Source organism: Rosa chinensis, chromosome 5 (assembly GCF_002994745.2).
Source record: "Rosa chinensis cultivar Old Blush chromosome 5, RchiOBHm-V2, whole genome shotgun sequence".
Taxonomy (NCBI): domain Eukaryota; kingdom Viridiplantae; phylum Streptophyta; class Magnoliopsida; order Rosales; family Rosaceae; genus Rosa; species Rosa chinensis.
Window position 1 is genome coordinate 65,872,823 of NC_037092.1, and position 14,413 is coordinate 65,887,235.

Genomic DNA, 14,413 nt, shown 5'->3' on the forward strand with positions numbered 1-14,413 from the left:
AGACTTAGTTTTGATTTGATATCAGAAGTTAGACATACACAAATATTTGATTCATTTAGTGTTCAGAGTATATGAAGATCAGAATTTCACGTTTATCACCAATGCATAAACTCATACACACTACACTGACCACAGGTTACTCTTTTCCCTATTTCTATCTAAACCCCATAATTACAATTGGTTGCGAAATTTAGCCAAAATTCCACCTGGACATTTGCACCAGAACAGTGGATCGTCTGATTTCATTTCAACAATTAACATTAACAGACCATTTCATCTGATATAGATTAGTTGGGGAACAGGAGTGGGAGGGGAGTATCTAATTCAAATAGTGGAACCTTGATGTAGAATAAGTCTAATATATTGTAAACCCATGTGGATTTTTACTTAGAATAACAAACTTTCCAGTGTTAAGTTCTAAAATCAATTTTTAAGTCTAAAGGACTACAAACCTTGCTAAAGCAATATCAATTCCTGGTTCAGTTGTTCCATTCCAATTAATATTTGGTTAGGAAAAAACTAACGCTTCTTTTGGTTGCTGGGATTCTGAAAGTGGACTAAAGGTCTCCAATTTCAAAGTTTCTAGAAATCAGAGATACATAAAATTGAAAAAAAAAAAAAATACTCAATCAAAACTAAATAAGTATCTGGACTTTGTCATCATTCTCAATAAAAAGGTTGATGCCTACTTTCTCAAGGCATAATGGATCATCCCTTTGCATGTGGGAATGGTTACGATATGTATAATAAAAACTGGGAAGCTTTAAGCCTTTCCGACTACTTCTAGGAATCTAGTTCCATGCAATTAATCCTTAAATTAATATATAATATGTACAACTTCCAGTCTTCCACCTCCATTTTACTGCTTAAAAAAAGAAAAAGAAAAAACAAAAGGAAAAGTAGTACTATAACATCATGGATATTAGGAAGTTCAAGTTTAGGCTCAGAAAAGAAGAGAGAAGCTGAAAGAGCAGCTTACATAAAACTCTAATTTTATTTCAGTCTTTTTTTTTTTTCCTGCTTTGTATCACTTGGATAAAATACCATACTATAGTTTCTCACCATATAATTTTATCAGTGTTGATCTCAGTGACTGACCTTGATAACCTCAGTACACACACAATTATCAACTAATCAATTAAAGAAACACGAACACAATCAAATACCACACCTGTTCTACTTGTTCTAAACCCAATCGTCTCATCACAAACTGGATCCAATCAAAACGCAAAACACTGAATACAAAACAAAAAGAAACAAACGCCGATTATAACAACCACAAAACTGAAAAAGCACATAAAAAATTCAAGGAAATCAGCTTAAACTCTGTTGATATTGATTCTACCAAATCGAAATCTCACCAAGCTTTTGCGATGCTCCCAATTACTCAACACGCAGACTACTGGATACAATACCAAAAGAAAGAAACACAAATCATCAAATCCAGATCGCACCATCTATCACCTCCGAGATTTTTGCATTGTTGGCTGTGCTTCTAAGCTTGGTTCTGCAGCAAAGATGGTGGCTTTGTACTCGTCTGAGAAGACCAGCTTCTGGGTCGGCTCTGTTTTGGAAGCTATGGCGTCAACACTGTTCTTGTTGCTCACAACTCTCTTGCTCTGTTCCTCTTTTTTGGTAGTGATTTTTGGGTTTTGATGTGGATTTTGACTTGGGTCTGAGGGATTAGGGTAGCTAAATATCTGGACCACTGTCAAGTTGATAAGGAGAAGCGATAGAGCGAAAACACCTGAACCTTCTGGAGTTCTAGCATTCTACTGTAGGCGGGTGCTTATAACAGACTGAATGGCAGAGATGTAATTTAAGAAAAAATTAAGGGCAAAAGCGTCATTTACTTCGGACTCGAATGAACATTGCGACGCGAATGAACAGTTGACGCCCTTTAGATTATAGATAATTTGAAAACAACTCAAGATCCCAGTGGCTCATTCAGTGGACCGGGATACCCAAAGAAAATGTTACATGAGCACCCAACTACTTATATTGTCTTGTATGGCAACCCAATAGGCCCATTGCCCAACACCAATTCTAATCTCTCTCTTTTTGTCAAGGAATCCTTATATTCAGCAAATTGGGATTTAGGGTTTATGAATTTGACATGGCGGAGGACGGCAGCGTAGCTCACACCGAGTTCGACGACGGCGAAATCATTTCAGAGATTCTGGCGAGGCTACCGGTCAAATCTGTGATGCGATTCCGGTGCGTATCCAAGTCGTGGAATGCTCTGATCTCCGATCCCTACTTCACTAAGAAGCACTTCAGGTACGCAGAAATGGGCATCACCGAGAACAGCTCCAGGCTCCTTTATTCAATGGACCCTCCACAATCCCTAGACCACGAAGCATTGAAGGATTTGAAGGATCACAGGGATGGTTATTTTGCCAACAGAGAGCTTGATCTTCCGGTAATGATCCCGGAGTTTTCCAATCGTTATAAAAGTATTGTTGGTTGTTGCAATGGCTTAGTATGTTTTTCCGTCCAAGGGGACGACTTTATCTTGTGGAATCCATGTACTAGATACTCCAAGCTGTTACCGAGAACTCCATTGCCTGTTTTCAATCGGCACGCTTTTTGTGGGTTTGGTTATGATTCTGCTAATGATGATTACAAGGTATTAGTGGGGACTAAAATGTGCGAAGAAATTACCATTCAGGTTTTCGCTCTAAAAACGAGTTCATGGAAGGTGCTCCCCATTACCAATGCTCTTAGCATCTCAGGTCGGGGCTTCTTTTTGAATGGAGCTTTGCACTGGTTAACGAGGGTTGAGCCAAATCGAGGGAATAGCCGAACAATTTTGTCTTTTGATTTGGCGGAGGAGAAGTTTCATGAGATGATTCCATTACCCTATGATGATGATGATGGCGGCCTTCATGGTATGACGATTCTTAGAAATTGTCTGTGTGTGTTTAATTTCTTAGTTGGGCGGGCTGGTGTTAGCACAATATGGTTGATGAAGGAATATGGGGTGAAGCAATCTTGGACTCAAGTTATTAGGTGTTCTAAAAGCGAAATTCCTAAAGAGTACAGACTCCTGTTCTTGCAGCCTCTTTGTATTCTAGAGAATGGAGAACTTGTAGGTAATGATTTTCGTGCAGGTTTCTTGGTGTTATATGATCCAAAGGAAAATACATTCAAGAATGTTACCAAGACTCATAATGAATTGAATTGTGGAGCTTTTGTTTACAGAGAGACTTTAGTTTCACCAGTAACCGGCAGTGTTGTAGACATCTGAAGTCGCGGTTGTGGTGAGTCTTTTCTTTGCTTTCTTGGTCTAGTATGATTGTTCCTTGTGCAATGCGTCTAAAGCAGCATAATGGTAGATCACATATGCAAGTAATTTAATGTAACTCTTGATACTACAAAATTTCAATGCCATTTGATTATTTTGATGGTTATGCATTGAGAGATTTACTACGGAATGTAACTGATTAGCTGATATTTCTGAAGCCACACAGGCTGCCTAGAAAGCAAAAACCAACCACCAGTTATTTAGTACTGAAGAACTATATGGATATGGTTGTCCCAGCTGAATCTAACAACATTTTAGATTGCTACTACCCTGTGTCATGCATTAGTGTCATTTGCCAAATTGTGGCGTAACCACTTTCTTCAGCTTCCATCTTGGTGGGACTATTCTTGTTTTCCTTTTTCATTTTTTCTTTTCACTTTTATACGGAAGGATAATAGGATTGAAAAACTAAGTTAAGTATTCAATCATCTTTCTACTATTTGGTTTAAATGAATAAATTTTGGGAATCTAAATATCGTTGATGGCTGACTGTAAGCCTGTAAGTATGGTTTCAGTTTCCAATTAAGTGCTGTAGGAGCAATTTTATTTTTACAAGTTTCGTGTGAGTTATAAATCTTTCATCTATCTGTTATTTTAGTGCTACTGGAATTGGAAATTTAAGTGCTTCTGATCATGTTGGTCAATGGATACTCATTCCTGTACCTAATCTCACTTTTCAGTCTGTAAGATAGTTTGAGGTTTGGTGTCTCACTCTCACAAAAGTCAAAAGATTCAGCCCTGAACTGGTTATGGTGAAATCACTTTTGTTATGCCCAATTGCCTATTGTCTTTTCTTAGGGCATGTTTGGGTGAATCAGATTTACAACCTAGAGCCTTTAACCATTCCAGCAATTCTTATGTTAAACACACATACGCCCATCTTCTCACCGGCCATCCTTTTGTTTTTTCCCTGACTGAAGTTATCATGTCAGCTTGATTTGTTTTGTTTGTGGTTCTCATGGTATTAGGCTCGAGACAAGGACAGTTCTTTCCATAAGTTATGATTTTCTTTTTGAATGAGTTAAATGCTTGGTGATTACCATTGCTATAGATATGCATGACACTTGGTATTTTGGTAAACAGAGAAATCAAGAAGCCAAACAACCCAGTATAAAGTCAAGGTGGGAGTCTGGATGTAGAGGCATGCATTTCCTTCACTTGAAAACAAATTCAAAGATCCTTGCAGATTGAGTAGCTGTTATTCCTCAACTAGCTGGAGTTCTCAGAGCCTATGTGTCCTTATGACGTATAAACTTTGTGTTGTAATAAACTATAATTTGGGTGTTTATGACGTATAAACTTTGTGTTGTAATAAACTATAATTTGGGTGTTTATGACGTATAAACTTTGTGTTGTTGTAATAAATTATAATTTGGGTGTTTAAGTAGAGCTTTGAAGAAGTCTCAGTTATGGATTTGAAACCCAGAAAGAAAGTTGGTCGATCAGGCCTCTCTTTTTTCATAATCATCTTCTCCAAAATGCTCGTTCACCTCTCCACCCGTTCCCTCCAAAACTCGTTCTTACTCCCAGTAGACTCGCTCTCTCTTCTTTAATCCCCAAAGCCTCAACCTTTACACCCAAAGCCCCAACCTTTCCCAACCCCAATTCACTGCTGTTCCCTCAAGATCAATTCCAAAACGATGCTCTGCCTCGTCGTTTCGTTCTTCTCCAACCCACATGAGCTCTACTCTCAAGACTCTCAAGACTCTCCTCTCTCAACCACCACAGATGGTCGAGTTGGTAAGAGCCTCCAAATGTGAAACCCCCACACTTGGGTTCGAATCCCGCCGATGTTGCTAATTGGAGTTTAAATCCCAATCTATTCTTGGTGGCTAAGAGGAGGAAGCGTTTTGACATGATCCCTTGCGCACAGATTAGTCTTTAGGCCTAAGAAACCGTTGGGATCCCCGTGTGATCTCAAGCAATAAAAAAAAATAAAAAATAAAAAAAAGACTCCTCCCCCTCTGCACCTCCATCATCTCCTCCTCCTTTGGTTTCAATTAGTTATGGCAAAGAGAATATGAATATGAGGATGCCTGGAATTTTTTTTCCAGTTTCAGGGAGAATGGGGAGTAGTTATAGAGAAAAAATAGAGGGTGTTAGGTGAAAGAATTTGGTAACGTGGCAGCACCCTATGCGAAGTATAGCAGATCATAGAACCTAAAACTATAGCAGAGAATCTAGATCCCTAGAAGGGACAAAATTGCCCTTAAATATATACCACATGTCAGATGCCGTAACAGAGTTAATAGTTTCAGTTACGTTGAGTCAGGGTAAGAACATCAGGTACCAATGTGATATTTTTTAAATTTGAAATACCAAAGTTACTAGTGCGCCAAAGGTAGGCCTCATCAGCGTGCCAAGCCTTATTACATTTTAAAGTAATAAAGGGCCGGGTCGAACTTTATTGTAAATCGCAAGATCCAAGCCCATCCATATAAAGTCGACCTCGCGGGCTTTTTCGGGCTGGACCTTGAAGGCTTTTTCCGGCTGGGCCTTGCGGGTTTTATTTATAAATATATCTTTAAATATACTAATTTTTTATAAACCTATATTTATATATCATACACTCCAAAGAGCAACCTCTATCAATTCAAAGAAAATAGGAAAACTGACCGTTGGATGAGATTATTACAATAAATTGTGAGTGCAGTAAAAAGTTTAGCTAATTTCACCATATTTTCGAATCCGATCGAATTAGTCAACAGTTGTCACTTGTATATCTTCTTAGTTGACCGATGGCGTGACGATCGCGAAACGTGCTTATTTTTTCACATCACGTTTGTAAATATTTCATCTATGGATGTGCGTGGACATAAGATAAAAATTTCAATTTTAATTACAAAGACGTTGGCTTATACCAATTTGCCTTCTAAAGTTATATGACTTATACATTGCATTTAAATTATTGAGGTTCATTCTAAAGCAACCATGATGTGGAAAATGAATTTGGAGAAACCAACCGCTCGATGGAGAGATTGTAATGTTTTATGGTGGTTGTAAAAAATCCAGCCAATTTGGTTCTCGTTTCGAATTCGATCAACTAGGTCAAACTTATTTACTTTTATAAACCTATATTTATATATCATACACTCTAAAGGGAAACCTCTATCAATTCAAAGAAAATGGGAAAACCAACCGTTGGATGAGATTATTACAATAAATTATGAGTGTGGTAAAAAATTTAGCCAATTTCACCATATTTTCGAATCCGATCGAATTGGTCAACTGTCGTCACTTATATGTCTTCTTGGTTGACCGATGGCGTGACGACCGCGGATAAGAGGCTTCGGCTTCAATAATAACATGCACTACATGACGAGTCCTTGAAATTTTTCTTTGATTATTTTGGACACCCGAGCTATTTTTAACAATTTATGGAAGTGTAAAGTAAATAAAATTAAGCTAATTAAATTAATTTACTGGCTTTTTCAAGCCTGGCCTATGTTGGATCATAATTCATATACATATTTGTGCCCTAAAACATAGAAATTACTTGTTCTAAAGTCCAATTTAATGTTGACTAATCCAATTCCATTATTCCCCTAATCTTGTGCTTTTGCTTAACCTTTGTGTTTATTTATAAATATTTATTATGTTTTCCTTATCATGCTAGGAAATGGTGGAGAAGTATGGAAATGCACTAAAAAGTTAATCTCAGCACATTTTCCTACTCCGGCTAGGAGAAAGCGAGCTAGACAAGAAAGGAGGGACGGAAGCCTGACCAAACGAACTTCAAATTAGTTGAAAATTTCTAGATCCATTCTAGACATCCTAAGGATCATTTCTTATGAAGAATTCAAGAGCTAGTTCAGAGTGTAAGGCCTTCAAAAGATCAGTCCAAGTTTCTGACTAAAAGACAAAAAAGGCAAAACCGGACCTGTAAGGATTCCGGCAGATTTTCTAGCCAAACCAAGGTGAAATAAGCTCTGAAATTTTACTAGGATGATCTACACTTATCAAGGAATATTTGGTATGAAGAAGTCGAAGGCCAATTCCGAAGCCTCGGTGGAGATTCAATTGAAGGAAGCTTCAGAAGCAGAAAACAAAGTCAAAACATGGCAGTTTGGCCTAGAACCTTCTTTGGAAGGATTTCTTGTGCATTTTTGGAAGGTCTATGATGCTGCAATTATAAAGGAGAGCCCTAAAATATTCCTACAAGATTATGGCAAGATTAGTCTATAAAATTATCCTTTGGATAATAGGCATCCCTATGCACCTTATCTCCTTTGGTTGTCACATTGACTTTGGTGATCCAAAATCACCCCAACACTCTTCATTTTCATATTTCCCATGCACAATAAAGAGAGCAGCTTCTTCTCTCTTTCCCTAAGTCATCTTTTCTACTCTACACTCTTATAACTCAACATTACTTCCCTCTTTTTACTCCATCTCTTCCATACCTCTTTCCCTTGTTTTTAGGATCTATTACCACTCTCATACTCCACCTCCATGCTTCTTTCAATGCTTGAGCTGCTCCATTTTGCTTCTATTCATCATTTTACTCATCTCTCTCTCTTTTCTATATAAGCATCCCTTCATTACACTCTAAGGCACCACTCATTCCACCCCATTTCATATTCTTTCTCTCTTCATCTCCTTCATAAAACCTCTATATCCACCTCCCAAAATCCAAATCCTTAAAAACCATACTCCCATTACCACTCCATCTCCTCCATCACCACCACCACAATTACCATATTCCACTACCAAAAACTCCATCACATCAACCACTCCTCCATCACTGCCACTCAAAGTTGGCCAAAGGAGCATCATATTTTCATCACCATTCCATTCATCATCACCATCAAGAAGCTTATCATCCATCCATTCCACCATAAAGGAAGATTCAAGGAGCATTGAAGGAGGAAAACAAATGATGAGCTAGCCATTGATTTGTTAAGCTTCAACTAGTTCATTCTTTCCTTAACTCTTTGATTTACCTTGATGTACTGTATAGATTTGTTGCTAATTTGTATGATTATGAGTGAGTAGTTACTTTGTTGGGGCTAGGGTTGAAAGCCCTAGCCAAACTTGTATGAATTGATGTTTTAATTGACATTTGATGTTATTTGTGATTTTCATCTTCATATGCTAATTTAAGAAATGAATGCATCCATTCAAACTTAACTACTTTGAATGTGTTGTATTTGTCATCTCATGAAAAAAAATGTTTAGTGAGTGGTTAACCTTGAGCATTGATAGCATCCTCTATGTACATATGAAGGTTGTGAGTTAAAATCACCTAGATCTAGGATTGGTTTGCTTACATGATTATCTAAACTCAAAGCTTTATGCATCTAAAGAACAATGAATTGAGACTTAACCCGTAATAAGAATTGTTCTTAGGTAGTTAATTATAGACTTATCCGGTTGGAATTGATAACATTAAAGGAGTTTAAGCCTTTGTAGTCTTATCCGGATGCAAAGAGGGTAATTGGAAAATTAAAATAGCATCACTTGTATTTGAACTTCAATACTTGCATGGGAGGTCAGTAGTAGACAATCCAACCCCTAACTTCATCCATTATATTACCAGTTTAGTTTAGAGTAGTTTAGTTTACATTTGAGCATTTAATTTAATTTGGTTCACCACTATATCCAACAAACAATTTCACTACCACTATAATGCACATACTCACCATGAGCCTAAATTTCCTTGTGAATTTAGGTTTGTGATTGTATATTTGCATATTCTAAATCTCCTTAAGTTAACACCCTAGCTAGTGAAAGGAATCCACTCCTCGTGGGTTCGACAACATTTCTTAAATTCCTATACTATTACTTGTACTCCTTATACTTGAGGGTGACTATTTGGCTAACAGCCTGGAGGGGTTTTACGAGCTTTTGGAGGGCCAGGCCTATGGCCGTGCCGAGTTTCAAACCCCTAAACCAAGCCCAGCCCTCTACCCACCGGGCCGAGCCTATTGCAGATTTTTATGAGGGCCGGGCCGAGCTTTGAGCCCGTGGGGCTCCATCGGCCCACTTGATCCGCGGGGAAAATGATGAGGCCTAGCCAAAGGTAAATACATTGTTTGCATTTTTTTTCTATTTATAAATTACATAAAATAACTCAAAATGAATATTTTAAATTATAGAGAGTCTCATCTTATTCTCTATATTTATGAGTGAGATAGCTAAAAATTATAGTGAAGAGTCACTTAAGAGTCTGATGCAGCTGTTAAAATATATAAAAAGCTAAACATACTCACTACAAGCCTACAATAGCAAAAGAACCAAAATAAAAAATCTGCCTGACTATAGTAAAAAACTAAAACCAATAGACCCATCACCAATTCAAGAAGGGCCCATCACCAATTCTAACTATTAGAATGACGTAGAATGTGGTTCTTAGCCACGCGTCAGCTTCCTCTCTCTGTTTTTTTTTCTTCTTTTGTCAAGTATTAAAGGATTGAATCCTTTATCGCCTCTCAGAAATCCCAATTTGAATAGGGTTTAGGTGATTCAACATGGCGGCGGAGGAGGGCGGCGTCTGTAAGCGAGCTCACGCCGAGTTCGACGACGGCGAAATCATTTCAGAGATTCTGGCGAGGCTACCGGTAAAATCTGTGATGCGATTCCGGTGAGCGTATCCAAGTGGTGGAATTCTCTGATCTCCGATCCTTACTTGACTAAGAAGCACTTGAGGTACGCAGAGATGGGCATCACGGAGAACAGCTCCAGGCTCCTTTATTCGATGGACCCTCCGCAATGTCTAGACCACGAGGCATTGAAGGATTTGAAGGATCATAGGGATGGTTATTTTGCCAACAGAGAGCTTGGTCTTCCGGTAATGTTGGCGGGCTACTCCAATTGCTATAAAATTATTTTTGGTAGTTGCAATGGTTTAATATGTATTTTCGTTGAAGGAGTCGACTTTATCTTATGGAATCCATGTACTGGATACTCCAAGGTGTTACCAAGAACTCCATTGCCCCTTTTTAATCCACTTAGTTGTTGCAATGGTGGGTTTGGTTATGATTCTGCTACTGATGATTACAAGCTAATAGTGGGGACTAAAGAAAATTCCATTCAGGTTTTCACTCTGAAAACGAGTTCATGGAAGGTGCTCCCCATTATCAATGCTCTTAACATCTCAGGTCGGGGGTTGTTTTTTAATGGAGCTTTGCACTGGTTGGCACAGAATCGCCAAACAATTTTGTCTTTTAATTTGGTGGAGGACAAGTTTCATCAGATGATTCCATTACCCTATGATGATGCTTGCTTTCAAGGTATGATGATCCATGGAAATTGTCTTTGTGTGTCTAATGTTGGCCACGATGGTCTTAACGCAATATGGTTGATGAAGGAGTATGGGGTCAAGCAATCTTGGACTCAAGTTATAAAGTTTTCTGCAAGGGCTATTCCTAGAGAGTACGGACACGTCTGCTTGTGGCCTATTTGTATTCTAGAGAGCGGAGAACTTTTGGTTAACAATGGGAGTACAGGTTTCTTGGTGTTATATGATCCAAAGGAAAACACATTCAAGAATGTTACCAAGATTCATGAATTGAATTGTGGAGCTTTAGTTTACAGAGAGACTTTAGTTTCACCAGTAACTGGCAGTGTTATAGACATCTGAAGTCGCCGTTGTGGTGAGTCTTTTCTTTGCTTTCTCGGTCTAGTATGATTGTTCCTTGTGCAATGCGTCTAAAGCAGCATCATGGTAGATTACATTTGCAAGTAATTTAATGTAACTCTGTATACTACAAAATTTCAATGTCATTTGATTATTTTGATGGTTGTGCTCAACTTGTGCATTGAGAATTTTACTATGGAATGTAACCGATAAGCTGATATTTCTGAAGCCCCACAGGCTATATTTAGTGTTGTTCCCAGCTGAATCTAACAACTTTTTCAGTCACTACTACCCTGTGTCATTTGCCTGTGCCTTTACTAAATTGTGGGTTAACCACTTTCTTCAGCTTCTGTCTTGGTGGGACTATTCTTGTTTTCCTTTTTCATTTTTTTTCCCACTTTTATACGCTAGGATAATAGGATTGAAGAACTAAGTTAAGTGTTCAATCATATTTCTACTATTTGGTTGAAATGAATAAGTTTTGGGAATCTAAATATCGTTGATAGCTGACTGTAAGCCTGCAAGTATTGTTTCAGTTTCTAGTTAAGTGCTGTTGGAGCAATTTTATTTTTACAAGTTACGTGTGAATTATAAATCTTTCTGCTATATGTTATTTTAGTGCTACTGGAATTGGAAATTTTAGTGCTTCTAATCATGTTGGCTAATGGATACTCATTCCTGTACCTAATCTCACTTCTGAAATAATTCAGAATGGAAAAAGTTTTCAGTCTGTCTTACTCTCACAAAAGTCAAAAGATCCAGCCCTGAACTGTTTATGGTGAAATCACTTTTGTTATGCCCAATTGCCTATTGTCTTTTCTTAGGGCATGTTTGGGTGAATCGGATTTACAACCTAAAGCCTTTAACCTTTCCATCCTTTTTTTTCCCCCCGAGTGAAGTGACCATGTAAGCTTGATTTGTATTTTTTGTAATTTTCATGGTATTAGGCTCGAGACAAGGATATTACTTTCCTTAAGTTATGATTTTCTTGTTGAATGAGTTAAATGCTTGGTGATTACTATTACTATAGATATGCATGACACTTGGTGTTTTGGTAAACAGAGAGATCAAGAAGCCAAGCAACCCAGTATAAGGTCAAGGTGGGAGTCTGGATGTAGAGGCATGCGTTTCCTTCGCTTGAAAACAAATTCAAAGATCCTAGCAGATTGACTAGCTGAGCTGTCATTCCTCAAGTAGCTGAAGTTCTCAGAGCTATGTGTCCTTATCATATGTATAAACTTTGTGTTTTTGTAATAAACTATAATTTGGGTGTTTAAGTAGAGCTTTGTGTTTGATTTCTCAACCCAGAACCTGATCTAATGCAGTACTTTTTGACTTCTGGAAGAGGAATGTTTGATACAAATGGAAATGAACTGAGACATACAGTGTGGAAATGCAAATGTTTTGGATGAGAGTCTGATTTTTAACTTCCCTTATCTGCAGAATGAATGATGAATGTACTAACAACAAGCTAACACCATCTCTTTCAACATCTATTGGCTTAATCCTTCTGCCTTTTCTAGTTGAACAACGTTCTTCTCATAATGATTATGCATATTGGAACTGCTGATAACTACCAAAAGAACAGGTCAGATGGGAATGAAGTAGGAGACCTTCATATCGTTGGTAAAGATGGTCATTCAATTAAAAAAAAAAAAAATTCTTGTGTGCATCGACGGTGCAAGTGAAATAGTAGATCTTCTATTAATGGGTATTAAAATTTTTTTTTTCTTTTTGTTTGTTTAGTAACTCTAGCACATTGGTGCCCCAAAAGTGAGTATTCAATTTTTTGTGAAAACAATTTTTGCCCCGATGAGATTTCATCTCTACTGTTTATAATTGCCGACGAAATTTCGTTATCATTGATTATTTTCAATTTTTTTTTCAACAAATTCTGTCGACTAAACTGCATCGGCCTCCGGTCGGTATTCAGTTTGTCAACTAACTTCTGCCCCCAAAATTTCGCCGCCGCACATGGCTATTCAATTCTATTTTAAAACAACTCGAGGTAAAAGCAATCACCGTTACGGTGAGGCCGCTTTTAACTGTCAACTGTCTCTTCTAGTGGTTCTCCAGACTTCCCGCCACATATATGTACATCTCTTTTATCTTCTCCACATGTTTTCAGACCCTTATAACTAAGCAGCCTTTATCATTTAAAGCCTCCTGATCATATGTACTGGTTCATCCTCCCAAAAAGGAAGAAATCTTCGAAACAATGGCAGCAAAAAGAATTAACTCATTAATCTTTCTCTTCTTGTTTCTATTGTCGTTCATAGCTGTAATTGTCAGCGCTGAACCTGGTCCGGTCGAAGATGCCTACTGGAAAAAACGTGAAGCCGATGCTCAGAATGTAGCCCAGCAATCTGTTAATCCACATCCGGAGCAAGTGACCGAGGAATTGAATACTAACGTTGGCCAGTATGTCTAAATATTTTGTTATCCCAAAGCCCTATATTTATAACATTGTGATCGATAAAATAAGTACAATTGATTGGTATGTTTTCGACATGAATGCAGGCTTGTATCAGAGCAAGATAAGCATCATTGAAGGAGCAGGCTGGTGAAACATGTAAAGAAATGAAATCATGGCCTTCAGTGATGCACTTAACTATATAAGATAGATCTGTTAGCGTCAGTTGCTGCATTTGTAGTTTGAAATTCCTTTGTATTCTTAACGATCAATCTTTCTGTTTCGGTTTCCTAGCTTGCTCAATCTTTTATCTCTTCTGCTACAACTGATTGACGATCGATGAAGTTTTGCAGTTCAGGGAGACAATCATTGTTTCATTTGTTTGGCTAATTAAAGAAAAAAGTTTATGGCCTCATAATCGTATCTAAAGTTCTTTCTTTTTGGATTTCTTTCTCGATTTTAACGAGAAAGAAATTAGGTACAGATGAGGCAACTAATGATGGATTGATGGTCTTGTTTAAACCTTGCCAAGGAAAACCTTCTAATGTATCAGTTACGATAAGATCTTATTCAATGTTCTTCATGACCTATTCTGTATCGGAATTCTTCCAAATTTTATATCCAAAGTTGGATGAGCTAGCAAATTTTTTTTGAGTGAGCTAATATTGCAATGCAGTTAAACAAAAATTAAGTATGTAACTAGCGTTGTGGTTGTTGGCTGAGCCTGGAGAACCAAGCTCCTTGATTCGAGCCACACTGGCTGAGCTTACACTTGTCACATTACTCCATTGCACAAGCCCAATACGGTAGATTCACCAGAACTACCTACCGACCGGTACCTCTCCCCTACCGGTAACAAGGCCATGACCACCCCAAAAACAAGGCCCAAATGTCAAAACTCGTTGACCTAATACTCCAACCCCTCTGAAAAGAGGGGGGAGAGAGAGAGAGACCCTACAGGAACCAGTCGCCACAAAGGAGCAAGATTCTCGAGGCTCGCGTAGTCCTAGTCTGGTTTCTTTGTTCTTCGTTTGAGAGATGAGAGACTTGAGAGACTTGAGACTTGAGAGAAGAGGCTGATTTTAGGATTTTAAACTAAAAAGAAATGAAACAT

The 14,413-nt window shown here is 38.0% G+C and overlaps 3 protein-coding genes across 5 annotated transcripts; all 3 read left to right on the plus strand.

The window, feature by feature from the left end:
* The first annotated feature begins 1,964 nt into the window (after nt 1-1,964).
* LOC112165341 (F-box/kelch-repeat protein At3g06240) lies at nt 1,965-4,752 on the plus strand. Of its 2 annotated transcripts, XM_024301835.2 has the most exons (3): nt 1,965-3,095; nt 3,205-3,263; nt 4,391-4,752. In XM_024301835.2, exons 1-2 carry the CDS (start codon nt 2,117-2,119, stop codon nt 3,213-3,215), a joined length of 990 nt encoding a protein of 329 aa, XP_024157603.1. In that variant the 5' UTR covers nt 1,965-2,116; the 3' UTR covers nt 3,216-3,263; nt 4,391-4,752. The 2 variants fall into 2 exon arrangements, with proteins under 2 accessions (XP_024157603.1, XP_024157602.1); XM_024301834.2 differs by having other exon boundaries at nt 1,967-3,263.
* Nucleotides 4,753-9,684: 4,932 nt separating this feature from the next.
* LOC112165343 (F-box/kelch-repeat protein At3g06240) lies at nt 9,685-12,298 on the plus strand. 2 transcript variants are annotated; one of them, XR_002922788.2, is made up of 2 exons: nt 9,685-10,990; nt 11,949-12,298. XR_002922788.2 is itself a non-coding variant. In XM_024301839.2 (2 exons), the coding sequence occupies exon 1, from the start codon at nt 9,966-9,968 to the stop codon at nt 10,887-10,889; it is 924 nt and encodes a 307-aa protein (XP_024157607.1). In that variant the 5' UTR covers nt 9,686-9,965; the 3' UTR covers nt 10,890-10,902; nt 11,949-12,298. The 2 variants fall into 2 exon arrangements, 1 of the variants encoding a protein (XP_024157607.1); XM_024301839.2 differs by having other exon boundaries at nt 9,686-10,902.
* A 739-nt stretch (nt 12,299-13,037) lies between these two features.
* On the plus strand, nt 13,038-13,873 carry LOC121053075 (probable pectate lyase 3). The gene is made up of 2 exons (XM_040519433.1): nt 13,038-13,307; nt 13,407-13,873. The coding sequence occupies exons 1-2, from the start codon at nt 13,105-13,107 to the stop codon at nt 13,435-13,437; spliced, it is 234 nt and encodes a 77-aa protein (XP_040375367.1). The 5' UTR covers nt 13,038-13,104; the 3' UTR covers nt 13,438-13,873.
* The last annotated feature ends 540 nt before the right edge of the window (nt 13,874-14,413 follow it).